The sequence below is a fragment of the Sorex araneus genome, chromosome 1, assembly GCF_027595985.1.
Source record: "Sorex araneus isolate mSorAra2 chromosome 1, mSorAra2.pri, whole genome shotgun sequence".
NCBI classification, from domain to species: Eukaryota; Metazoa; Chordata; class Mammalia; order Eulipotyphla; family Soricidae; genus Sorex; species Sorex araneus.
Window position 1 is genome coordinate 432,138,487 of NC_073302.1, and position 27,295 is coordinate 432,165,781.

Sequence of the window (27,295 nt, forward strand, 5' to 3'; positions counted from 1 at the left end):
ACAATAGTAACAGGGGTAGATGGGGGATAGGGTGGGCTCTGACTTTTCCATTAGGAAGGAAAGAATAAATGTAGCATCGATTGATTGGCGCTCCAAGTAAAAATCATCAAACTGACCTGGCAGGCAAGGTCAAACCACAGGGCCTTGCATCTTGGGTTCACCATCATATTTTCCTGCTGGCAGACACGTAAGAGATCTGGTAAGTGTATGTCCACTCCTTCCTTTTCAGGTCACTCACTTAATCACATCTGTTACCTTGATGGTTGTTTAGTAGCAACTTACGGAGCATAAAATGGGCATAACCAATTGCCCTGTCTTCTCGGATTACTTTAAATAAAGTCTTGGTCCTCTTGTTCTTTGTCTTCTTATTAGTTAGTTATATTGTGTTTTATACTTGCAAAGAGATTTTCAGTCAGTTTTATTTGCTGTTTTCTGTCACTTAGAGTTTAAGCCAAGAACGTCTAGCCCTCTTCCTCAGAAGACAGTGCTGATGCAGAGAGACGAAGCTCTATGCCATCTTGGGCTTCTAAAGTAGAAAGGTTTAGATTTAAGAGCCTTGCTCTCTATATTTTATGACTCACTGAATTGTATCTTCTTTCGCCTAGAATTTGAAGGGAATCCAAGTATATACTTTAAAAAATGTTATATATTACATGCGTGTAAATTGTCATCTTAGGTGAGGCTTAATGAAATGTTCTGTGTGATTACACCCATGTACACACCTCCAATAGGAAAATGTAGAAGTTTTCAGCACCCAGAAAGCCTGCCCTCTAGGAAACCACTATTCTGTCCTAATCACCAAAGAGTGTAGTTTTCCCTGACCTCAAATTTTACGTTAATTATAGTATCTGCTTTCTTTTGCTGAACCTTACATCTGAGAGAATTGCCTGTGTTTTTGCATACAGACATGGTTTGAAAACAAATCACGCTTGCTTTAGCAGAAGAAAAATAATTTGGAGGAGGGGTGGTCTGTCTTATTTTGTACTTGATTGACTCTTTCCTCTGAATTGGCCACATTCACTATTCTGTTAAGATGTTGAAAACAAAGGTGAGGAAGAGAAGAGATAACACTCTCCATTGATATTCCAGTGTGGGAAGGTTGGCAGAGAGCCTCGATTTAATGCAGTAAAGTACCAGAGAGCATGGCATGAGCCAACGTGAATGAAAAAGTCACACTTGCCTCCTATAATTAGTTTTCTAAAGCTCTGAGGCTATTTGGCGCTTGGATGAATATAGAATCCAGTGCCCTTTGCAGTGAACAAAGGTTATGTTCCCTTCATTGCTGAATGAGGCCCTTTCCTATTCTGATTTTTCAGTTAAAAAAAAAAAGTATTATTTCCAGGCTTAACTATGATTAGAGAGGGGGAAAAATAGGTCTAGCCTGGACTTTAATAGAAAAGAAAATATCCTTTTGTTCCCAAAGATGCTAAAAGCAGGCTTTCTAGTCCATTGTTTTTGCACCTGTCATATCTGTGTTTGTATTGATCCCCTTGAGATCAGTGAATATCACTGATAATAGTACTTCTGCTTTTTGCAAATATAATTAACAGGAGTAAGGTGTTGGGAGAAATGATGGGCATAGGTCAGGGTTGTCTCGGAGTTGGGAGGCCATGTGTATTAGAAGAACTGCCCCCTGAAAATGTTACCTCTGTTTACTTTCATCACTGTCATCACTGTCATTCCATTGTTCATCACTTTACCTGAGCGGGCGCCAGTAACACCTCCATTCATCCCAACCCTGAGATTTTAGCAGCCTCTCCTTACTCGTCTTTCCCAATGATTGGAGGCTTTTTCAGTGTCAGGGGAATGAGACCTATCATTACTGTTTTTGGCATATCAAATATGCCGAGGGTAATTTACCAGGCTCTGCCATGTGGGCGGGATATTCTCGGTAGCTTGCCCGGCTCTCTGAGAGGTATGTAAATATCTTTTACTGTAATTGGGATATGAATATGCCATGGGGAGCTTGCAAGTCAATCCCATGTGGGCAATAGACTCTTGGTAGCTTGTCAGGTTCTCCAAGAGGGAGAACAAGGCGATTAGATGTCTCGGCGCAAAGGGGCAACTTGCTTCCGGGAGCTTGGTCTTGTAGTCTCTGAATGTTGGCCATTGGTGGGATTACATGGCACTGGGGGCAGTTTGTGCGTGTGGCTGCCAAACTACTGGAAAATGGGGGTTTGGGTGGAGAAGGCCCAGTCCCAATGCGAGCAGGCTTGGAGATCTCAGCCCCAGGTCCCGCACACCTGGGTTCTTCTGCCAGTCCCTTCATGAGTGAGACTCATCTGAACGTGTGGAGAGTGGCCATGGCTAGGTTCCGGAGGTCTTCAACTGTCTAGGCTTTGCTTGGGGCGGGGAGGGAAAGGCAACCCGTCCCCTCCGAGGGGCCCCGGTGAGGGGCAAGAGACTGTGTGACTCTCTGGTGATATCATGTTCATGATTAATCATGACTTAAGTCCTATGTCATCTAAAGCTATCCTTTTGATTAGTTAAATCAAGTCTCAGAGATTTTTCCTATACAAGAGTTTTTCCTATACAAGATTTACTCTTTACTTTGAACCCCAGAGCTGCAAAGAATAAGTATTCTTTCTTCATAACCAGGTCTAAAAATCCATCGGTAGTTGAATGTCATTGGTGGTACCAAGACTTGTTTCCAGATGACACAAGTCAAAGGATCTATAAAACCTACAAAGTGGGGACTGGAGCAATAGTACAGTGGGTAGGGCATTTGTCTTGCACGCTGCCGACCCAGGTTCGATTCCCAGTATCCCATATGGTCCCCTGGGCACTGCTAGGAGTAATTCCTGAGTGCAGAGCCAGGAGTAACCCCTGTGCATCGCCAGATATGACCCATAGAGAAAAAAAAAATGAGAGAGAGAGAGAAAGACCTACAAAATGATCTTGAACTTGACCTTGATGGCCCAGTGTATTGCTGTCTAATATATTTGTATTCAGTTGTTAGATATGCAGAAGGTCAAAGATGAATGGTGAAGAATTGGGTATCTTTCTACCTTCTCGAGCTGAATGGTAAAGAATCCAGTGTTGGGTCAGAGCAGTAGTACAATGGGTAGTGCACTTGTCTTGCACGTGGCCAACCCCAGCTGGATCCTTGGCCCCCTATATGGCATCCTGAGCACCACCAGGGTGGTCCCGCCAAAAAAAAAAAATTTCCTGGAAATATTCTGTGAGGGAGTTAGGCAGTCACTGTAAGAGCTTGTACAGCAGCATTTTGAATTTTTAGGGTACTGTTTCCTTTCATCAGATGGGGAAATGGAGGTGTCCGGGTATTATGTACTTTCCAAGAGCTACTGTGTCAGAGAGTGAGAATTTGATTCCAGGGAACCTAAATCTAGCATTACTACACTATGATCAAGAAGCCTGAAAGTGCATCAGGATTTTGTGTTGGGGGAGTTTGAATATTCTTTCGTATTCATTGATTATTATAACCTTGACAGCCTGACCATTTCTGTGCTAATACCATAGATATGTATTGTATCGGATTTTCTCCTCTAGCTTTTGTTTATGATTACAGCTATTGACTATAGTATATTTCTTGTGGTATATAGTTGTGGATTCTGTCCCTTTCAATTAAAAGTTTTTAATAGAATACCCAGATAAATTATTTAGGACCTAGGGGAGGAATGGGAGCGAACATTGAAACCAGATATGTAGGTTTTTTTAATGCTGATTGTCTTCTCTTTCCTCTGAGTGTTGTTGGCCTAATCAAAGAAAAAAAAACAGAAAAAAAATCATTATTTTAAAGAGAAAGAAGGCAGCACAAAGGGAATGAAAATATAAAATAATGTAAAATAAAATATTTGGCTTCAGATCCCATGTGCTGCAGCCCTGAAAATGGAGGCAAGACTAAAGACATTTTCAGCCATTTATAGTTACTGAATTATTTAGAAGATAAGTTTTTATTTGGTCAGGAGAATCAAATCAGTGATACGATTACCAAGACTGCTTTTTGTTGAAACTAATTTAATATTATATGTCAATAATACCTCAGCTTTTTAAATGACTTTTTAAAAATAAAATTAGGAGCTCAATGTGATTGAAAGACAGCAAAATGTTTTCAAAGGGCAAGGTGATCTTAGATCTTATTTGGCATGAGCTCAATATTAAGCACTTAATGAAAAGAGGGAATAAAAGCACGTCTGCACTTTTGTCTTAATTCTGAGGAACACTTACGCAATCACAGATCCTCAATAAATGTGGAATGAATGAAAGTGGATTTAAAAATAAGGCCAGCTATTCTTTAAGTAAAAGAATAAAATGGTGGGTCTGAGGAATAGCACAGCGAGCAGGGCGTTTGCCTTGCACACGGCCAACCTGGGTTGAATTTGTGGCATCCCATTTAGTCCTCAAAACACTGCCAGGAGTAATATAAGTGCAAGGTCAGGAGTAAGTCCTGAGCATCACTGGGTGTGGTCATAAAACAAACAAACAAGAATAAATTTAAGGAGTGCCTTAACTTAGTACCTTAATTAGAAGGCAATACCTTAGCGCTCTCCTTACAGCTGTCTCCTTAGTCCCTTTGGAAGCTTGTGAGTTCCAGTTCAAGTTCATTGGTTAGTATGCTCGGTTTTGAATTTGCCTTTGGTGGGGGGCAGAATGAGGGCAAGTGACATTGGGACAGTGGTGGAGAGAAGCAGACACTTTAGGGGGGGGTGGAAAAATGCTTTATGCATGAAAGCCTCCTAATGACAACATTCTAAGCCATGGTGCCTAATGTAAAATTTAAATTTAAAGCCAATCATTATAAGCCTTTAATTTCATCACCCAGTGCCAGTTAGACAGTTATCAGAGAGGCAGATACCTAGTAGGGCTATTTATATATTTAGATGTAGAAATAGCATGAATAAAATGGAGCATACATACTTTTTAGAAAAATCCCGCTTGGAAATGTAAAAGGTTTCTCAAAATAATATAAGCAGCAGCTGTTAAAAGTTCCCAGATAATGGCAGCTATTGAGGAATCATTAGATAAATTTGAACCAAGAGGTATGAGATCTGACACAGGAAAACAAGACTTTAGTTAACGTGAACAAAATGTTCATAGCAAAGGAGACATGTGTTTTATTATGTCTGTATACTTAATATGGCTTAAAAACATAATTATGAAAGGAAAGATGAATTTAAAAAAAACATGAATCTATTAAATTAGACAATGACATGCTGAAATATTTTTCTTCCCCCCACCCCCGCCATAAACAAGATGGTCGTAGACAAGAACACTGTCAGGCCAGATTGGATGAGAAGCCGACTTAACTTTCAAAATTAAACAAAAAAGACAGGTAATTACTGGAAACTTGGCTACAAACACATTGCTTAGTGTCCAGCGAGATGAAATTAGGCACTTTGTTGCTCTGTCAAAATAATATGACTCTTGTTATCACAAGATTGGCAGTAAATGAAGAGAAAAAAAAAGAGCCCTTATTTCTTCTCTGCTTTTATGTGATCTTAAATGCTAGTAGTCTATTTAGACAGTTATCATACAATTATAATTATGTGCTCATATCATTAAAAAGTCACTAATACAGTGTTTTTGTTATTTCACATCATGGAATTGTCTTTTCCCATGTAAGTGGAAATTTAATCCCATTCATATTTACTTGGAAGCTTAATAAATGAAAACAATTAATTCCTCTAATTTAGTCCTAGTTGGCCTTTCAGATAGTGAGACAGAGAATGAAGGCAGGCTTAGACCCATGGCATGGTGGAAGAGCTCTCTTGTGTAGCCTGCAGAGACAGCGGTGGGGTATTGCTAAGACAGGGGCGTGGGCTACAGGTCAAAACTCTGCAGAAAAAAAAAACAAAACAAAACTGTGTTTGGGGTTTTCTCTGCCATTCCTTCTTAACTGATTCTGCCTTCTGTTCAACCACCAGATCCTCTGCCAGTTGAAGTATCCCTGCCAGTTCGTCTCTTCCTTTCTTCTCTAGATCTGTGTCTTGGTTGTTACTGTTGTTGAGGTAGCAGTGATTTACATGGGTGCAGTGTTGCTGTGGTCCACTCAGAGCCCCTCCCCATCCCACTCCATCTCACCACCTTGACAATCACAGCTCTGTGGTCCAAGGCTCAGAAATCTTTTTCTTGCCTGTCATCTCTTCTCTTGCTTTGTTTCTTTATCCTACACACAGGTGAAGTCGTCCATTATGCCTTCCTTTTCCTGTTGAACCTTTTCAGCTTCTTGCTCCGCCATGGCCTTTGCCCACCCATCTTCCCAGAATGCTCTCTGCTCATGTTTTTATTTTGGGGCCACACTGAGTGGTGCTCGAAGCTTACTCCTGTTGGACTACAGGAAGGCAAATGCCCTATCCACATTTGGGCTGCTTCCATATCCTGGTTATTACTGAGCATAGCTATAGCAAGCATAAGTGTGAATTTATCTCTTTGGATCAATACTTTGGTGTTGGGGGGGGGTAGATATCTAGAAATGGATTAGCTAGGTCAAATGGGAGCTCCATTTCTACCTTTTAGAGAAATCCCCATACTGTTTGTCATAAAGGCTGTACCAGATGACATTCCCACCAGCACTGAATGAGGGATCCTTTTTCACCACAAACCCACCAACATTAGTTGTTTTTAGTTTTTCTGATGCATGCATTTCTGACTGATGTAAGGTGATGAGTCGCTGGCATTTTATTTGTGTTAATCTGATACTTAATGAGCACATTTTCTAGATATTTATTTTTCCTCCCTATGTCTTCGTGGAAGGATCTGTTCCTCTCTTTTCCCTATTTTGGTGGGGTTATTGGCTTCATGGGTTCTTTATATATTTGGGATATTAGTCCCTTATCTGAAGTATTTATATCTTCTCCCATTCATGTTGTAGAAATGTCTCTCCTGCCCAAAGCACTATACATATTTAGTGGAATCCCCATCAAAATTCCAAAATTACATATTTTCATTTTGTTTGGAAATCCTGTTTAGCATAATACACCATGTACATTTTATTTTTGTAGAATTTTAAATGTTATTTAAAAAAATTTGTGTACTACTCTGCACTCTAGTTTAAGTATGTTGAAGTAGGTTGCCATTTATGCCACATTGTCTCAAACATTCATTTGTCTCATGATGGATTCCTGAGGAACAGTTCACCAAAAATAACAGATGAAAGGATTTGTCCTGCTACCGAAAATCTACATAAGGAGAGGGCTGATGGTTAGCCCCAACTACCTCTTGCTCATACTTTTTATCGGACATAATTTCACAATGCAAAGATGCAGTTCTCTAGGAAAAGCAGGATAAGGGACATCCTGACCTAAACTAGGGGATGATACTAAAAGGTCTCCAGACCACATCCTACGTTAATGAGCCGAAAGAATTGGGACCATATGGGGAGCTCAGGCATGTCACACCCTTAAATCTAGTGCAAGTCTTACCTTCGAGACTTTGCCATTGTGACTTCTGATGAGCCCTCTGGTCATAAACCTTGTAGCTGTTTGACCAGTGCAAATAAGCTCACCGTCTTAGAATTACAACCTTCCATTACCAGGTTGCTTCCATAAGGACTTGTGGTCAAGTCTTTGATCCCAGATCTTTAGAAAGACTTGGTTGTAAAAGCAAAAGTTTGAACAGCCTTTGAAACCAAGTTACTAGAACACGTCAAGATTCAGTACTGATATCAACAGTTTAGTCATTTCTGTATAAGGTCTAGGATCGAAGAACTTAGGGAGCAGTACCCATCTGGAATTTTACCATTGAGTTCTTAGATGTTAGTCACATACTAGCTGCCCAGTGAATGTTTAATGACTGAACTTCTGTTCGTATTCATATCTCCCTTGCAGTGGCCTCAAGTCCCAGACCTTATTTGGGTCTGACCATGTAACAGTAAAACTATAAACAGACAAAGGAGAGCATAGAAGAGATCTTCAAACTTTTAAGTTTCTCCGTTTATTCAGACTGCCATAACAAAATACTATTCACAAGATGACTTAGATAAAATTTACTTCCCACCATCCTAGAGATTGGGAAGTTCAAATCAGTTCCTGAGAAGGGTTGTCTTTGGGGCTTGCAGGTGCCCACATTCTTGCTGTGTCTTCAGAATTCAGAGAGAGGGACATCCTTCTCCTGTCACCTCTTCCACCTCACTACCTCCCATGGATCCTATCTCTACTTTGTTGGGATAGAGGGGTAGGGTTATAACATCTGAACTGGGGGGGGGGGGATTCACTTTAGTTCAGCAGAGTGAAATGCTTAACTATTTACATAAAATTTGAACCTTAATAATTACAAATCAGTCAGAGATAAAGACATTAACTTTATAACACTTATGCTTCCAAGAAAGGCAAATAATAGCCTAAAATTTTTAATTATGGAGAAAATATAAAGAATTTCTTGTCATATGGCTTATGCTGAGTCATAAAAGAACAGGCATTTTTGCATCCACATTTCCCATAATTATGTTTATTGAATTCTAGATTAGGTTTCCTTTGTTATAAAATAAGTATGGAGCACTGCACTGTAGCACTATCATCCCATTGTTCATTGATTTGCTTGAGCGGGCACCAATAACATCTCCATTGTGAGACTTGTTACTGTTTTTGGCATATAGAATACACCATGTGTAGCTTATCATGCCCTGCCATGCAGGTGAGATACTCTCAGTAGCTTGCTGGGCTCTCTGAGAGGGACGGAGGAATTGAACCCGGGTCAGCCGTGTGCAAGGCAAATGCCCTACCCACTGTGCTATCACTCCAATCCATAAAATAAGTATATCTTATAAAATGAGTATATGTATACTTAAATACACACATGCACTCACATATACTTGGCATTTCTTCATTTTATTCCCTTCTGATGATTGATTATTAAGTGCAGATTTAGGCATAAATAGAAATAAAGCCTTATGGTGACAAGAAAGAACGATAGTTAACGAATTGAAAGATTCTGCCAATTACTTGCCTTGTAAAGAATCTTTTATATCTATCTAGTATCAGTTTAGATGCTTTGTGGTGGCTCAGTCTTTATTTTGTCGCTCCAAAATGATTGAGGCATTTGAAGATGATCATGATTGATTGCAAATACTTTCATTGGCCTGCCTATATGTTTTTCTGTTCAGATAATGGGCCAACCTGGGAGAATTAGAGGTAAGTTTCTGCTTTTAATCTCCAGGAAGTCTCTGAAACAGCAAGAAACTTCTGCATTTCTGGAATGTGATTATATTAAGCAATTCTGTTTTCTGTGTGCACTGTATTTGGCAACTTATTTCCATCAGCACAAACAGCTCACCTGCTAGAGCATGACTTTAGAATATGGCAGAATTTCTGGCAGAAATGGATGTTGTGGGTCTTTCTTTCCTTTCAGTTGAGCATGATCTAAGATCGCTCATGGTTCCTTTGTCTTAATAATAGCTCTCGTGGCATTTTTCCTGAGCCAACTATATGTGATGCATCCTTTGTGACTCAAGAACACACTTAAAGCAGAACTATTTCTCTTGCCCCCCAGTGAAAAAACTAAGGATTTGGATTGGAGGTCTAATATATCAAATTAACAGCAAAGTAAGAAATTGGAGCTTTCATATACTACTAATGGCAACATAAAATGATGGTGCCATCTCGAAAAAGTCTGGCATTGTCTCACATATTACAGACAGAGTTAACATGACTTAGTAATTCTACTCCAAGGTATTCCAATGGGGAAAAAAAACAGACATCCATGCAAAGATTTATATTGAAACGTTCATTGTATCATTATTCATTATAACCAAAATATGGAAATAACCACAGATGTGCATAACTAATGAATTGATAAATAATATTTGGTATATCCATAGCACTGTAGCACTGTCTTCCCGTTGTTCATCGATTTGCTCAAACGGGCACCAGTAACATCTCCATTGTGAGACTTGTTGTTACTGTTTTTGGCATGTTGAATATGCCACGGGTTGCTTGCCAGGCTCTGCTGTGCGGGCAAGATACTCTCAGTAGCTTGCCAGGCTCTCCAAAAGGGACAGATACAATGTAATATTCGTGAAAATAAAAGAAATAAAGTATGAAGTTCAAGAAATGCTTGAACCTGGATGAACTTTGAAAGCATAGAAATAAGCTGGTTACAAAAGATAACATATAGATCCATTGGGATGATCCAAAGGACCCTACCTACCTCCAGCATTGCATGTGGGAGCTTAGAGTTTGATCTTTGGTCTTCCCTGAGAAGCACAGCAAGCCTGGAGTAGCCCCCTAGCAACACATATGAAAGCCAAGGAAAGGGACATATAGATAGAGACAAAGTTACCTAATCCCAGGGCGGTGGGAGTTAGGTATAAGTATGGAATCCTGTGGGTACAGGAATTCTTTTTTGAGAGAATAAAAATGTACCAAATTAATTATGGTATGATTATGCAATTGTGACTATACATGGACTATACAAAGTTATACAACTGTGACTATACAAAGACTAACAAAGTTAACCATTACTATTCAAAGTTAACTGTTACTATGCAAAGTTAACTGTTACTATACAAAGTTAACTGTTACTATGCAAAGTTAACTGCCAATTATTTCATAAAGTAAATGAACTATATGGTATATGAATGATACCAATAAAGATCTTTTTTTTTCTTAAAGAAATATTTTATTGAACCACCGTGAAAACAAGAAAAAAAAATACAAAGCTTTCAGGTTTAAGTCACAGTCAAATACTGATTAAACCACCATCCCTTCACCAGTGCACCCGTTCCACCACCAAGAACCCCAATACACCCCCCTCCCACCCCACCCCCCATCTAAGTAGCTAATGATATTCCCATTATTCTCTATATATATTGAGTACATTTCATATTTCCATACAGAACTCACTATTATTGATTGGAAATTTTCCCCAACAATCAGGCCTGCTGAATAGGCATCATCTAATAATTTCTCTTCATTGGTAAGAGTGAAGTTTCTAATATTTTAGCTCAGTTCACAGTCAAAATGGATGGCTGCAAGAATCCGCTCTGGTGCCAAAAGGGGTTAGGAGACCTCAGGATCACAGTCAATAGGCGCGGAGGCTCTGCTTCTCGTGCCGCGGCTCTCGGTTCATCTCTGGGCGGAAGGCGCGCCGGGAACGACCCCCCTCCCAGTACCACCTACAGGCTACGTCACTAAAGAAAGTCCTACCTCCTGGTGGAGGGGTCTTAGAGGGTGGCTCTCACCACGTGGCTGCTGCCGCTGCCGCCATTTTCACTCAGAAAAATGGGGTGGAGAGGGGAAAAAATCCCTCCCCGGGCTGCACGAGGTTGTAGCTCAGTTCACAGTCAAAATGCATGGCTCAAGCATCCGCTCTGGTGCCAAAATGGGTTAGGAGACCTCAGGATCACAGTCAATAGGCGCGGAGGCTCTGCTTCTCATGCCGCGGCTCTCGGTTCATCTCTGGGCGGAAGGCGCGCCCAAGATCTTATTTTTTAAGATAACACCTATTCCTGAGCATCACCAAGACCAATTTTATCAGAATCTTTATAGGTGGGGTATGTTACAGGATGGTTGTGGGTGTGCCTCTAGTTACTAACTCATTAGGACTCGCCAGGGCAAGGACCACTGATTTACACTCACTACCAAAACCCCTCTCCATGCCAAAACCCCAGAAATAATGAGTCTAAGTATCTGGACCTGTTCCAGTTAGCAAACTGATATAAAGGCACAACAGGAAGAGCTGTGGGTCACTTTCTAACACACCTTAATAATGTTCCTCTGGTTATTTTACTGCCTATATTTCCAACTGAAGAGAGACTTCAATTCCCCTGAATACCAGCCCCCAAAAGGACCTAAGAAACAAAGTGTGGATATTTTCCCTCTTCACCTGGATTTTACACGCCACCCCCCACCCCCACACCTACCCCCACCACCCCAGAATCCTCTTCAACACCTTCCCAAGTCTGCCTTGGGAACCACAGCTGTGGTCACTCAGAGGCAGCCTCTGCCCCATCAAGGGTGCCACTTCGTTTTGAAGTGTGGGAAGAACAGTAGGTGAAGAAAGCAAACAGCAAATCCACATGATGGGTAAAGAAGGAAGCAGGTCTCCAAAGAGCAGAGCTACTGATTAAACATGACGAACAGCCACGTAGTGGTGGCGGTGATGAAATGTGTGGAAAGATAGACAGAGTGTTTGCAGTTTCCAGGAGGGAAAAAAATGATACTGTCATCAAGTGTACAGGACCACCTGATGACTGCCTTGTTAGGAGGGTTTTGTTGCGATCATTTTTCTAAATCATGTTTGAAAAACTGATGGACGTGCCCATCGGCATGTTACCACTGCCATTTGTGTTTGATGCAATGAGAAGGTTTTGAAAGGGTTGAAGATCGAGCAGTTATGAGAAGCAGAAGTCATCAATGGAAGCCTCACTGACACCACTGGCATTAACAGGAATTTATGTAGGCAACCCTTTCTACAACCTTGATGAGTGTAGACTCAGACTGGTTGTGACTTTTTCGCTCGCCTTATCATCCCTACCTGTAAACAACTTGGTAACCCTTGGGTAGACAGTTCTCTTAATCCCAGTGGCATTTGGTACAGATGCGCATAGTAGGTCTTGTAGAAGTCAAGGTCCAACATAGAAAGAGGAACCTCTCAGGAGGATTTCAATGTGAAGAATTGGTGACATGGCTCTCTTTCCTCTACGGATACTTTTTTGTAGCATTTCCAGCGGTTTTTCATAACTAACAATACAAAATATATTATTTCGGTTCTGCTTTGGGGCAGGGATTGGGGTTCAGGATGGAAACACCCACTCTATGGTGGTGGGAAGGTGTAATGCTGGTGGGATTGGTGTTTGAATATTAAATATAATGGAATATTTTAGAGTACTATATAAATTTTTTAATTATTAAAATAAATAAATATTAAAAATAATTTTTATAAAAGAATTGGTGGGGCTGGAGCGATAGTACAGTGGGCAGTTGCCTTGCATGCGGCCGACCGGGATTCGATTCCCAGCATCCCACATGGTTCCCTGAGCACCACCAGGAGTTAATTCCTGAGTGCATGAACCAGGAGTAATGCCTGTGCATCGCCATTTGTGAACAAAAAAAAAAATCTGCCTTAGAAAGAATTGGTGACGTGGTCAGTGAGACTCTGAGTGTCTGATGGGAGGCATTAGAATAGCCTATAGAACCAACAGAAGACCAACACCTCTCTTTCACCAGAAGTCTAAAAGGAAACGCATTTAGCAGAGCTCAAAGGCGCTTACAATTTGTTGGAGTGTGGTTGGATCTAGAGCCACAAAGGAGCTCAGTGTACTTGGAAGGAGGAGGACAAATATTCCTTACCCTTCATCCTTCTTTGACCCCACCCCCGCCCCCCGGCCACCCATGGCCTTCTCCAGGTGTATCATTAGCCACCCACTAGCCTCGGGGAGAGGTCTTCTTCATGAGAGATGGGGTAGCTCTCCTTATTCCCAAGTCCCCAGATCCATATTTCCTTGTTAATGGAGGACAAAAACACAACACCCTTAAAGATCGGGGGTCAGAGAACTCTGGACTCGTCTGCCTTGTCTCCCAAGCAGTCTAGTCACTGACCCCTACACAAGCCATTCCACCTTCTGCATCAGCCAGTCCCTTCTGGGGGCTGAGATCAAGAGCCAGAGAGGGGAATTCCCAGAGAGCCCACCCGCCTCACTCCCCTTGCTGTAAGTAGAGGGTCCGAGGCAAGGCATCGATGAGCAGGACAGAAGGACTGGGTAGGTCTCGGGATGAGGTCAGGGCATGCGCTGTTGCAGGTGTGAAAATAAGGCAGCACCATGGTCGTTCCACGCCCAGAGCCGCATGTATGGCACCGCCAGCGCTCATGCCTGCTGGGTGCACACGATCCAGGGGGCTCTGCTTCTCTCCTGATGCCAGCTCTGCCCTTTCCCCGCCCAGCTCTGCAGAGGACTCTGGGTCACGGGGCCTTTGTCATTCTTGAGCATCCCAGGCAGTTTTCGCATCATGCAGTGGGCAGTCGGAAGCAAGGGTCAGGGCGGATGGGGCGGGCCAGGGAGCCATGTGTCTGCGTGTAGTTGCACCCAGAGCAGCAATGCGGTGCCTTGAGATGCTGATGTTTCCCTCCTGCGTGTACTTAGCCTGTCAGATCGATATGCAAAAGGGCGGGGGGAGGGGGAGGGGGGAGGGGGAGGGGTAATCTTCCTAAGATTCCGGTGGGTAACAGAATTGTTTCCAGACTCAGCGGAGACAATTTGGGGTGTCCTTGGCGAAATTCCCCTAAATGAATTCTTGTCAGACAGACCTCTTTAAAGGTTATAATTGTGTGATAAAATTGAGTTAAACAGGTTTTACACTCTTGGCAAAATTCGCTTAAATGCGTTCTTGTCAAGTCGGGTTCTTAAAAAGATGATTATAATGGTGTGGGAAAATGAAGCAGAACAGCTCTCCTGGCGCGTTCAGCGCTCAGAGCCGCCGAGTGCACAGGCCGGGCCTGTGGGTGCTGAGCATTCAGCCGCCGCTGCCTCCTTTCTCCTCCTTCCTCCTCTCCTTGCCCGCCCCATTCATCCTCTCTCCTCTCTCCCCCCTGCCCTCTTGCCTCCTCCCTCTAGCCCCCTCCCCTCTGCATGCCCATGCTCATATTCTGGTACCTAGGGGGCGGGTGCTCCATCATTTTCCAGCCGTCACAGAGTACCTCTTGCTTCTGAGCACCTGCTACTTCCCCTTCCTCAGAAGGGGAAGAGAAGGACGAATCTGCTGCCCAGATCACTCAAGAGTGGGGACTAATCTCCCTAAACCCATTCTCTTTGCACAATAAAGTGAGAATGAAGAGCCAGTAAGCATTCAGAGGTAGACAGAGGAAACAGTTCCAGCCTCGAGGCAGGTGGACCTTTTTCAGACACCGAGACCCTCTGCGACAAACCCCCAATTCCCTGGTGGGCCCACCTGGAGTCCTGGACCTCGATAGCTGTGCACCCCAGTACTGCCGGTTTCCCAGACTGTACTTCCTGGGGTCCGCTGGAAAGGCTTCCTCGTGTATAGCAGGAATTCTAATCTCTCTCTCTCTCTCTCTCTCTCTAATAAATTCATGGGTTGGAGTGATAGCACAGTGCGGGTAGGCTGTTCGCCTTGCACGCAGCTGACCCGGGTTCAATTCCTCCGCCCCTCTCAGAGAGCCCGGCAAACTATCGAGAGTATCTCGCCCACACAGTAGAACCTGGCAGAGCCTGGCAAGCTACCCGTGTCGTATTCAATATGCCAAAAGCAGTAACAACAAGTTTCACAATGGAGACGTTACTGGTGCCCACTCAAGCAAATCGATGAGCAACGGGATGACAGTGATACAGTGATCAATAAATTCATATGTTCTTAGGAGAATAGCAGGCTCCAGTTGCATTTTCATATAGAAATAGCTGGCCAATCTCTTTTCAGTGTCCATAAATATAAGATGATTCTTTTCTTTAGTATTATACTGTGCATAGATTGACTTATATAATGGTTTCTTTTACTCAGCTGTATAGCGTGGCTCTAAACATCCTCTACCAAACGTTTTTCTCTGGCATCAAGAATGTTCTAGAGGTTGGCGGGGGGAGGTATACTGTGATTCTTGGTGGTGGAATATGTGCACTGGTGAAGGGATGGGTGTTCGAGCATTGTATAACTGAGACTTAAACCTGAAAGCTTTGTAACTTTCCACATGGTGATTCAATAAAAGAATAAATTAATAAAAATATAATAAATAAAAAATAAAAAAGGAAAAAACAAATAAAAAATAAAAAAGAGAAAAAAATAAATAAAAAAAAGAATGTTCTAGAGGCTAGAGCAATGACAGTACAGCAGATAGGGCGTTTACCTTGCATGTGGCCCACCCGGGTTCGATTCCCAGCATCCCATGTGGTCCCCCAAACACCGCCAGGAGTAATTTCTGAGTATATGAGCCAGGAATAATCCCCATGCATTGCCGGGTGTTACCCCCCCCCAAAAAAAAAACCGTTCTGCTCTGACATTTCTAATAAGGGCCTAGTTTTTCATAGTGCCCCCCTGCCATTACTTATTTCATAGATTAGAGGGTTTAGGGGGGAAAACAAATACCTGTCGTCAAGCAGCCAGAGACATTCCATGTGGTTCCTATGACACCCGAAACCCATGCCCCTGGCTCTTCAGCACTCGCAAATCCTCAGTGCAGTGATGTTTCGCGTGGAATGGTTCTAGCTGTCAGCCAGGGATCCCCAAAGTCACACTCTCTGGGCTCGCCCCAGGATTCAGTGGGTGACTATGGATTCCTGCCCAATGAGATGTCAGCTGTGTACTCAACAGGAGACAGCTTACGTTTTTTTCAGTCTAGCATTTGCTCATTGGAGGAGGCGGCGCTGAGGGGAGGGAGAAATGCGTCCAGGTCAGAAGCAGCCACCATGCCCAGGGTACCCCCCATCCTCCCCGCCGCTCGCTCCAGCAGATTCCTCTTCTCCAGAAATTCATTCATCTTGATTGTCACATTGTACCCCGGGTGGCACGTCCATGCATGGAGAGGGCCCCTAGCCGGGGTTTCCAAGCCACTTGCGTCCCCTGTTGCCTTTCAACCACACCGCTCAGAGGCATCGTGGCGGCGTTCGATCTATCAAAGATGATTAAGGGGCTGGGAGAGTTGATAGTGAAGGACAGATTAAGAAAACTAAATATTTGCAACTTGACTGAGCGGCAGCCCAGGGGCAAGATATTATAACCGTCTGCCGGGCTGCCATCAACAGAGGGGAGACAGTGTTTTTGCTTTTCATGGTAACTTGATTTCCCGGAGCACTAAATTTGGAGAAAGTTCTCCAGAGGACGGCATCCCTTATGCTAATTAGATCATCGTGTCAGAAACCACAGTTAGCCGCCCAGAGCAGCGCCAACTTGAAAGAACAGCAGCGCAGACAAATGGGGCTTCATTTTCTCCCCTGTCGCTTGAAAAAGCATCACTCCTTCAGGTCTCCAGCAGGACACGGGGTCCTCGGGTCCCCGGACAGTGCTCTCAACACTGGCTTGGCTGGTCATGAAGCCCAGGGTTGGGAGGGAAGCTCCTCCCTGCTGTCGTCACCACCATGGGGTCAGTCCTGCAGACCAAGACTGCTCGGACACGCGTCCTTAGAAGGCCAGCTCCTGCGGTGCATTTCTGTCTCGCTGACCATATCTGAAGGGGTAGGGCATTTGCCTTGCACGCGGCCGACCCGGGTTCAAGGTAACATGAGCAATTCTCAGTCCCATCGCAGGGAACTCACAGCCATTGTTTCTTTACACCCCGAGTGCTTGTGACAGTGCTCAGTACCCCCAGTGCCTCCATGTTGATGAAGCAGCAGCTGCCACAAGAGCAGCTGTTATATGAATCATTATTAATCAAAACTTAAATTGGGGTTAGTTCTCTTAATGGGCTGGAGCAGCGATAGCACAGCGGGCAGGGCGTTTGCCTTGCACGCCGCCAACCCAGGTTTGATTCCTTTGCCCCTCTCGGAGAGCCCGGCAAGCTACTGAGAGTATCTCGCCCCCACAGAAGAGCCTGGCAAGCTACACCGTGGCATATTCGATATGCCAGAAGCAGTAACAACAAGTCTCACAATGGAGATGGTACTGGTGCCCGCTCAAGCAAATCGATGAGCAATGGGATGACTGACAATGACAATGACAGTTCCCTTAATAAGTAGTTGGGCTGCTGCTCACTTAGAAAAGTCTTAAGCAGTAAGGCTTTTTTTTTCATGTTTTCATTTGTTTGATTGATTTGAGGGCCCCACCTGACAATGTGCAGGCTCTGGACTCAGGCTCTGGCCTCCTGGCGGAGCTACAGGCACCACATGGGGTGCCGGAGAGCAAACAGAGTCAGTCACATGGAAGGTAAGTGCTCTACTCACTGTGCTATCCCGCCAGGCCTCTTGAGTATTGGGTCTCTAAAGCCTCAGCACTTACAGAAACTTCCAGTGCCTCTTCCATCCGCCCCAGCTTCAGTTCTGCTCACCCCCTGGGTACCACTTTCCTGGGTTTTCCTCCCTGACTTCCCAGTCATCTTGGATCCACCCAGGCCCCTCTCACTGGAAGGCAGAGAGCTGCGCGGGTTGATTTGGTCACATGAGTTGCAGCTCTGTCCCCCGGGGCTGCAGTGGCCAGTTAACCTTCGGAAGGCCCACTTCTTCCTCTGTGTCACTGCCTTAGGGTCTCTGTGTCCCTAAGGGAGGAGTGTCCCTTTCCACGCCATTCTTTGCAACCCATAGAACTTGATTCTAAAGCCCCCTAACCCCATGGATACTACTGGGCTGCATATGAAATCCTCCTGATTTTATTTTTCCAGTTGCTATCATTGATTTATATTGTTGTCTCTTTCCAGTAAAAAGGAACACATTTCTTGAGATCCTTTCATTTATTATTGTTGTTGCTGTTGAGGGGATGCCCTGAGCACTGCTCAGGGCTTACTCCTGGCTCTGCACTCAGGGGTCACTCCTGGCTGTGCTGGGGAAATCATATACAGTGCCAAGGATTTTATCTGGGGTCAGCCAAATGCAAGACAAAACTTTGCACCCTTTTTTGTCTCGCCCCAGATATTTTTTTGAACATGTGAATAAATGAGCGAGGCCCGTTGTATAGTTCAACTCCAGTCTGCTGCCTTAAAGAGGCTGAGTCATCTTGCTTTCGAATGTGTGAAGATATTTTCTAGCTTCTAGGTTAACTGGGTTGTTTTATTTATGACAGTAAGCGTCAAACCACGAACATATTTCACACCCGATGCTAGGTGTCAGCTTTCACAGTGGGAGAAGAGGCAAGGGGAAAAGCCCCCTTAAGGTTGCAGGCATGGAGCCCTCCTCAGGCGCCCTCTTTTGAGAGGTTTGGCCCACTCTGGTGCCTGTGGAAGGTGCCGGCCTCTTCTCCCAAGAAAGTTCTCACCCTTCACGCATGAGAATGAATCCGCTGAAAAACCTGGGTGTGCTGAACTAGTGACTGAAAACTCCAGGCTTCCAGGCTTCACAGATTTGGGAATGGGTGACCTCCCCCCATCTCCCCACCCTTCTGGTTCCCTGGCAGTCACACCCAAGAACTGCCTCTGAGTGCATTTAAGTGCGTTAACGACCATGATTCAGAGACTCACCAATGAATTTCAGAAGAGAGAAGCATGCTGCAGAAATGCCCCAATATCTTGACCCCAAATACTCAAAAAAATTTAGAATTCCAGGAGTGCACAGCCGAGGACGGCTGCACAACATCTCATGCTATTCATAACAAGCAATACAAAATAAATTATTCAGCATCTGCCTACAGTACAGGCTTGGATGGTGGTGGTAAACTTCGAAATCATGGTGGTGGGAAGGTGTAATGGTGGTGGGACTGGTGTTGAAATGTCGAACCTAAACAATTTTTGTGAACAACTTTATGAAAATCAAATTTTAAAATTATTAAAAAGCAACATTTTTATCCTTGAGTCATTTGAAGTTGGTTGGTTCATGATCATTTTACTCAAAAAAAAATTGAATTGAGAAAAAAGAGCATGCTGTCAAACCATGACTCTTGCAACCACGGTGCTAGATGTGCCTCTAGAAAAATGTTGCAAACCATAGTGCCTAAAAAGAAAGGTGGGGGCGGGTGGTGGAAGAGAAGAAAGGTGTCAGCCATAGAGGCGGGCTTGGAGAGAGCGGGGAGAAAAACTGGAGACATTGGGGGTGGGAAATATACACTGGTGAAGGGCTGGGTATTGGAACACTATATGACTGAAACCCAATCTTGAACAACTTTGTCATTGTATCTCTCATGGTGATTTGATTAAAAATTAATTAATTTTAAAAATACAGGAAACACGAAAGAAATGTAGCCCACCCCTCTCTTTTGCCAGCTCTTGGTGACACATTTCTGATTTTTTTTTTTCAGGGCAGCCTTTGGCAAGGAGTCGGAAGTTCTCATTGGGAACCTGGGAGATAAGTTAATCCCGCCGCAGGACATCCTCCGTGATGTGAGTGACCTCAAAGCCTTGGCCAACATGCACGAGAGCCTGGAATGGCTAGCCGGTCGGACAAAGGCAGTGTTCTCTAGTCTTTCTTCATCCCAGAGTAAGGAGCAAGGAGGGACGGCCTGGTGGGAGGGGGACTGAGGAACCAGACCAAGTTCTTTGTGCCCAATGTGTGGGTATGTTCACGGACCTCTCTGGAGATGAGGCCCACATGGTCAAGAGTGTCCACTGAGCATTGCTCTTGTGCTGTCCCCTTCAGACTTGGTGGTCCTGTAAAGGAAGTCAGTTTGCTTCCCTCGGTGAGGCATCAGAAGCCAGAAGTGGCCTGTGTGAGCATAGCTCGATATTAAACTCAGAATCGTGACACTGTATGATTGAGTCCAAAGGTCCCAAGAGCAGAAAGCAGTACCTTTTGTCTTCCTCTCAAGACTTCTCAAGGGCAGAAAGTGTCTCCACTCAGAACAGGACACACTGCTTGTGTTTCCATTTTTCACTGATATAAAATGAATGAAAAATATTTTTAAAAATTTTTTAAAAAATAACAGAATGCCAAAAAAGTCAGAGAGCGAGCTCAGTTCCCTTTTGCTAATTGCAGAATACACAGCTCTGAAAACGGAAGGGAAGCCTCCTGGTTTCCACTGACACTGGCTAATGCAGGGTTGATGGCTTGATTAATTAGCGATTCTCAGAATCTTGACAAAGGGGTCCTCTTGTTTGCTGGGCCATGGGTGTCTAATATTTATTAATGCGGTATTTTGTTTCCAGTGGCACAGCATTCCAGATCTCTCTTGTGCCATTCTAGAAGGCCTCCGCAAGATACGCCATCTTATATGACTTGTAGAGCGAGCCACAGAGTGGGTCACTTATGCTAGTCTGGTGCCAACCACTTTCAAAAAGATCAAAATGCTCTCTGAGTTATTCTCTACTTGGTAATTGCACAGTGTTGCTATTGTGTTCCTGTCTCTGAGAAACCCAGCACAGATGATGTCTGATTCGTGTCTTAAGTCATCTCTGCTCTGCTAACAAAGATTTTCTATCACACCCATTAAGACTTTGTCTCATTGTGCCTCAGTTTCATTTCACAATACATCAGTTGTACCCTCTCAGTTGCCTTCAGGGTGATTATTCCACCCAGTGAGTGACTTAAGTAACTGTCAGCATTTTGACACTCGGTGCAAAACCCAAGTGAACTCTAATCACTGCTTCTATTGTCTTTGCTCAAACACAGCATCAAGTGCTCCTGGTGTATTTTGCTCTCCACACACCAGACTCACCCACATGTACCTCTTGGTTTAACTCCTGGGAAAGCTGCCTGTTGGCATTCATAATGGGAGCAAAGCGGGGGATTCTCTGATCATGGGTGATTTTGATTGCTCCATGTCAGGGTGACTCTAGAAAGGGAAAAGGGATGGCCCTTCATGATCTTTTGAACCGTTAAAGAAGTAATTACCACGACAAAAGCATTCCCAAATCTGGAGTCTTGCCTGCAGGGAGAAAATGTCAGTCTTTCTTCTAGTACTCCTGGAAGCTTAGCAGGCTGGCGCATGCTAGTTTTTCCTTTCTTATTTCTCAACCCGTTTTAAGGGTAAGGCTTTAGTGTAACGAACAAGTGGTAAATGCAATGTGGGGGGAAGAATGTTTGCAGGAAATCATTTTCACAGTAGAACGTTCCTTCCATTCTCACAGGAGGCTTCTCGTCCACCAAGAACATCATCATGTCATACTTAAGAGAATGTTGAGTTTTAGTGGCCAGGCCTGGGGGTCTCCTTGATAAATCTTGGTGGACGGGGATCTCAGGTAGATCCTGACTGCCCCCAAAACACTACTCTCAATTTGCATTCTATCGTGTTCTGTGTTCCTGCTCCTTCTCTTCTGGTCCCCCACCCCCAGCCCCTGTTATTTGAAGGCTCTTTCCAGTGAAAATTACAGGCTCATCAAGTGGAAACAAAGGCATCGATTTGTAAAATAGGTAGATCCAGAGATCTTTTGGACTCAGAAGTGCATCGCAGTACAGACAGGCGTATACACCTACTCTTTCTGTCGCAGAATATTCTCTGCGTTGCTGCCAGCCTGGTTATCTATGTCCCTGCACCAGCTGCCCTAACTGCCAGCAGTCCCAGATTATTCGATCCCAAATTAAAAGAGGGTTTTTGGGGGGTGTTTTTTTATTTTTTTATTTTTGGTCCTGGGTTCATGACATACATCCCCGGAGGTGTCCTTGTGACCATCAAAGTCAAGTGCCCATCCTTGACTTTCTCCCATGGGTCTGACACATTTGCTGCTGTCTCTCACTTCTATCTTTCTCTTTACCACCCTGCCTTGCGTCCATGGTTGGCACACTCTTAGGTTCAAGGCCTGTTTTAAGAGTGCTGTACATCCAAAAGTCAAAACCCAGGTCTCTACATATTTTGCCGCAAAGATCACACTATCCATCTTATAGGAAAGGCACAATATGCAATGCTTGCCATTTGTAATACTTGCTCTGTATAAAATTCCTACATAGAGACTTGAAGATTAGCTATCATGGTTAAGAAATTCTCAATAGACTCTGACCCACATAAAAATTGTTTGAGTGTTTTCCATTTAAACATTAATGATTTTCTTCTGGATGTTATCTTTTCACTAAGGAATAAAAATAGACTACTTAAAACTTTTGTGAGGTGGCTCAAAGTCTTCTTTGGTCTACCTTGCTTCCTGGGGGAGGGGGCCTCTTCTCTGCCTTGGAATCTGTGAAAAATCTCGAGGATTAAAGATTCTAAAGCTGACTTGATTATAGATTCTGTTCTTTAAGCAACTCCACCACCCAAGAGGTAATTGTTTTTTGAGTTAAGTCCCTTTGCTTCAGTCTAAGTTTACTCTTTCTTCGGCTCTATCTGTAAATTAAATGTGGATATGTGCCTCTCTGAAATATTTTAATACGCATAACTTTTTTTCCTAGACTGTACCTCCACATCTTTGGGTATCAAATGGTTTTGGCTAGAAAATCCATCTTTGAGTCAAGAACAATCAAAATCTAGTAGAAGGAGAAGCTTAGGGAAGCCTTAAGTTCTAATCATAGCCTCCTGGATGGAGTGTGAGTAGAGGACTTTGTGTGTGCGTCCTGGTACACACTTCTTGGACACCCACCTTCCCATCTCTCCCCAACTCCATCCCCACTACTAAACCTCTTACTGAGCTGTCATGCACGGGCAGTGAGTAACCAAGAGTTCTTTCCTAGTCCCTTTTTATTATGAGGACCCACACAGTTAAACATCCCTTCACATTCTAAGGCAAATAAATCTCATCGTTTGGGTTCTTGGGATTGGCTTAAGAATCGCAGGATCATCTTTGCTGTGATTTATCTTTGTTAATTGATTTATCATTGCTTTACAATCATTTGGAATTTTAGGGGTTTAGCGTCACACCTCTGCTTGTGTATATTACTCACAATGCCTACCACAAGTTCTAGCACCATTCCACCCACCCCTCCTTCCCTCTGCTCCTTTTTTCTCCCAGTAATCACCATGGTTTGCACCAAGTCTGGAAGTTAGATTTGTTGTATCTTGCAGCCTATCACCTTACTTATTCCCGCCCCACATATGAGTGAAGCCAGCTGACATTTGGCTTTCATGTCCCTGATTGTCTCATGTAGCATCATCACCTCAGGATTCATCCATGTTGTTCCCTAAAACATAATTCTGTCCTTTTTAATGACAAAGTAGCATTCCACTGACTGTTTGTACCATAGCTTCTTTATTCGGTAGCATTTTCTTAATGTGATGAGTTCATCTATTATAAACAATATTTGAGCTTATAAGAGGTTTATAACTGGCTTAAAGAGACAGGTATCTGCCTAAAGCAGTTATGCAATTGATATAGATTATCATTGTTTTGGTCTACAGTATTTTGTGTGTGAGGAGCTGTTTCTTTCTAGCCTAAGATATTTTATTTGGTTGTTCAGCTAATTCCTAGTTGCTATATGTGCTGAACAAGTCATAATCAATGTATATATCCAGGGGCTGAGAGATAGTACAACAGTTAGGGTGCATATCTAAACATGGTTCGGTTGATCACTACTTGGAGTGATCAACTTGGAGTCCTAAGAACCACCAGGGTGGCCTGCTTAATTCCCAGTACCCCAGGGCCCAAGCCACACCTCAGCTTCAGACCCGTCCATTGAATAGCTGGCCTCTTGAGCACCATTTGGCAGCACTGTCACCAGGAATGGTACTGGTGGTCACCGAGCAGACAGCCCAGAGTGAATCAAGTCTTTTAAGCCACTTGCATTAGATTCCAATGCACAGTGTTGATTCAGAACCCACTGACACATGAAATTGCTTCCTGAGAAATGACCCTTTGGAGTAGAAGGCCTCAAACTTGGCTGCACATGAACATACTAATCAGCAGTACTAATGCTAGAAGGAAAACACCAGTGCTTCCCCCCACCACCCCTTGGGTTTCATTTCATTCTCTTTACCATGACCTAGGCCTTCCCAATCCCTTCTGAAGGACAGGCTCTCAGTCTGACTTGCATTGTTATCCCCAGTGGTGCTTCGAAGAGATGGAGAATGCAGGACTATCAGTTTTTGAACCCTCTCTCCTCTGGGAACCTCGACCAATAGGCACGGGACTGAGAACCACTGGTTCAAAGATCGCCACTCCCAATTTCTTTTTTCATTTCCTGCCCTTTTCCTTCCTGGAAAGGCGCTGTGGTTGTTTTGCCAGATCTTGGATCCTGAGACATTTGGGGTTCATGTGGTTGCCCCAAAAGGTGTTGTTCTGTGGGCCATTGCTGACTTCGGGGCAACAACCAGCCCAAGCCGACTCAGCAGTTCTTCATTGGCCAAACTGTTCTCCAGGTCTGGTGATGAGTGAGAATACTCCTTCCACTTTCCCAAACCACACACCTAAAAAAGGGCACAACCAATTAAGGGGCTCCTCAGGCAGTGCTGGGTGGACCTAGGGCACTGGAGCGACTCCAGCCATGTTCTGCCAGGCACTGCTGGCCTGAGGATTTGGTGCTCAGACCCACCGAGGCAGTGGGATCCCTTACCCCACACCGTTGGTGCTGGAATTTGGGAGTGTTTTATGGTACCTGAAAGTAAACTTCAGGTGTCAAATATGTTAGCTGTGTACTCAGCTCTACCCCTGAGTAGAGCTATCCTAGGCCCTCATATCCCTCTGGTAGCTGCAGTTGCCAAACTCTTGGAATGAGTGTGAAACTGTTTGCTCACAAGTCAGTTGTATCACTGGCAATAAAGATGGACAAGGTCTAGGTGTCCATACACTTCCAATCCCCCAGCATATGATTTTGTGGCCTCCCCTGAGACTTTATACATTGGCTACTTTTTCTAGAAGGTGAAATGTGTAGAGTCAATATCGTGAGGTTCTTTTTTTTTTTTTCCTGGTTGATTGGTAAATGCAACCCCACTAATACATGCACTCGTGTGTACACACGCGCGCACGCGCGCGCGCACACACACACACACACACACACTCACACACCCCTCACTAGCTATCTGGTTTTCTGCTCTGACACCAATGAGAATTCCGTTTTTCCAAGCCAGGGTATCATGGGACATTGCCCTCTTTCAGCTTCGCTTTTGTCAAATCATTAAGCAAGAGTTTTCCCTGTCGTTTCATCTGATTATTCTTAATTAAAACTGCACGTGTGGTAATTCCTCTCCTGCCTCCATATTTACAAGTTTCAAATATTTGTAGACTGTTATCAGCCAGCTCCTTCTTAGCGACGGCTTCACCTGACTCTGCATGTTCGCACCCTCTAATCAGCATCCTGAAGTTATACTTTTCTCTGACATAATTAAATTTATTTTGGTCTTATTAGCCATGAGTTTTGTGTGTTGTGGTTAAGGCTGACTCTCATTCTGGGAGTTCATTCCTTCTGCCCCCTCTATTGTTACTTCTTTCCAGATCCATATTGTCATTAGTTAATTCCATATCCTGTAGGAATTGTGTCACCATCAGCATTCTATCCTGTTCACAAGTTTGCCACCCACTACCAGACTGCATGTGTTTTGATATTATCTAATTGACATCACTTCTGCTTTTCTGCCTGAGTCCTCATCACGATTTAAAATCATGTCCAAACAGATTTCACATTTTTGGGGCTAATCTTGTGTTTTCTAGAAATACAGATATGAAAATGATCATCTCCTAATGATGCCATTTTGTTCACTTTCGGTCTTAACTGTAGTCTACTTTATTTATCAATGAATGGAAATTCGTCTTCATGGGGGGGAAAAAATAAGAGAGAGGTCTACAAAGTCTTGGCTCAAGAGATTGACCCTGGAACAGTGCTGTCTCTAACTGTAGAAATGCCGGTAATTTTTCTATTTTTGAAGGAAATCTCAGGATCCCTCTAGCTCTTCTCCATGCTGATATCCTAGGGGTTATTACTGTTGAATTTTATTCATTCCGCAGGCCAACCCAGGGGGCTCTGTATCGGTCTGCCTGTTGATCTTTAAAAGAGTGATTATACGAGAGTCTGTCCCCTTTTAAACATTTTTGACTCTTTAGTCCCTGAAGGTGAATATCCCAGGACTCTAAACTATGGTCATTCTTTGTCTCTCCAATATCTATGTTCTTTTAATCCACGGACAGCCATGCTTCTCTCTTAGTCAGGGAGGCCTACAAAACTGGCTTTGAAGTTGAGCACTCTTTGGGCAAACCAGACAAGTTATTATATCATCATTAAGGAGTTATTTTAGCCTTTCTGAGCTAAATAGGTCTCTTCCTCTGTGAAATAGAAACAATGATAGATAGTCATTGGGTTTCTGTAACCATAGAATAAAGGGCTGAATGTGGCTTTTTTGACAGTGGGTGACCCAGGAGACATTCAATTTGGGGGTCCGGGGATTCCTACTCCCTGAGCCTTATCCCTAAACTCTCCCTCAGAACTCTCTCACCCTATTGCCAAGTCTTCACCATCCTCCTACCCCTTCAGGCTTTGCTTTCTCCCCCAGTCCTGTGATGGCTTTTCAAACTCTGAATATTTGGTGCCACTGGATCCTATCTAGCCAAATCTGAGTCTCCCTCTCTGAGAATCCCCAAGTGCAGCTGAGGTTTGCATCTGTCTGGTCACGGAGTCACATCTGAAATTCGCCCCTGCCTACAAGAGTTCTCATCTGAGAATGGCTTGAGTTGAACCTCAAACAAACATCTTTTAGTTCTTCAAAATCTGAAGAGAGGACTCAGCTGCCTACCCCCAACCCCCATTCCATTCTTGCCCAGCTGTTGGTCATTCATAGAGCTCCTTGTCCGGTGCCCAGTACTGGCAGAGCACAGCCGGGCTTCCCTGGGCAAGGAGATAATTTCCCCCGTTGAGAAGCTGCAGAAGGCGAGTGCTGTAGGCATTTCTGTGTCATTATGGAGGTTTAAATGTCTGCCCATAAAGAATTATTTTGGCTGTTTCTTTGAGAACGTCAACATTTATACCCAT

General features: G+C 43.8%; 1 protein-coding gene across 1 annotated transcript in view; it reads left to right on the forward strand.

Moving 5' to 3' along the window:
* The window catches only part of EXOC4 (exocyst complex component 4), an 858,640-nt gene that overhangs the window by 698,945 nt on the left and 132,400 nt on the right, over positions 1–27,295 (forward strand). The window contains exon 14 of the mRNA XM_004608252.3: positions 19,779–19,957. Within this exon, the coding sequence (XP_004608309.1) occupies positions 19,779–19,957 (179 nt within the window). The remainder of the gene's footprint in view (positions 1–19,778; positions 19,958–27,295) is intronic.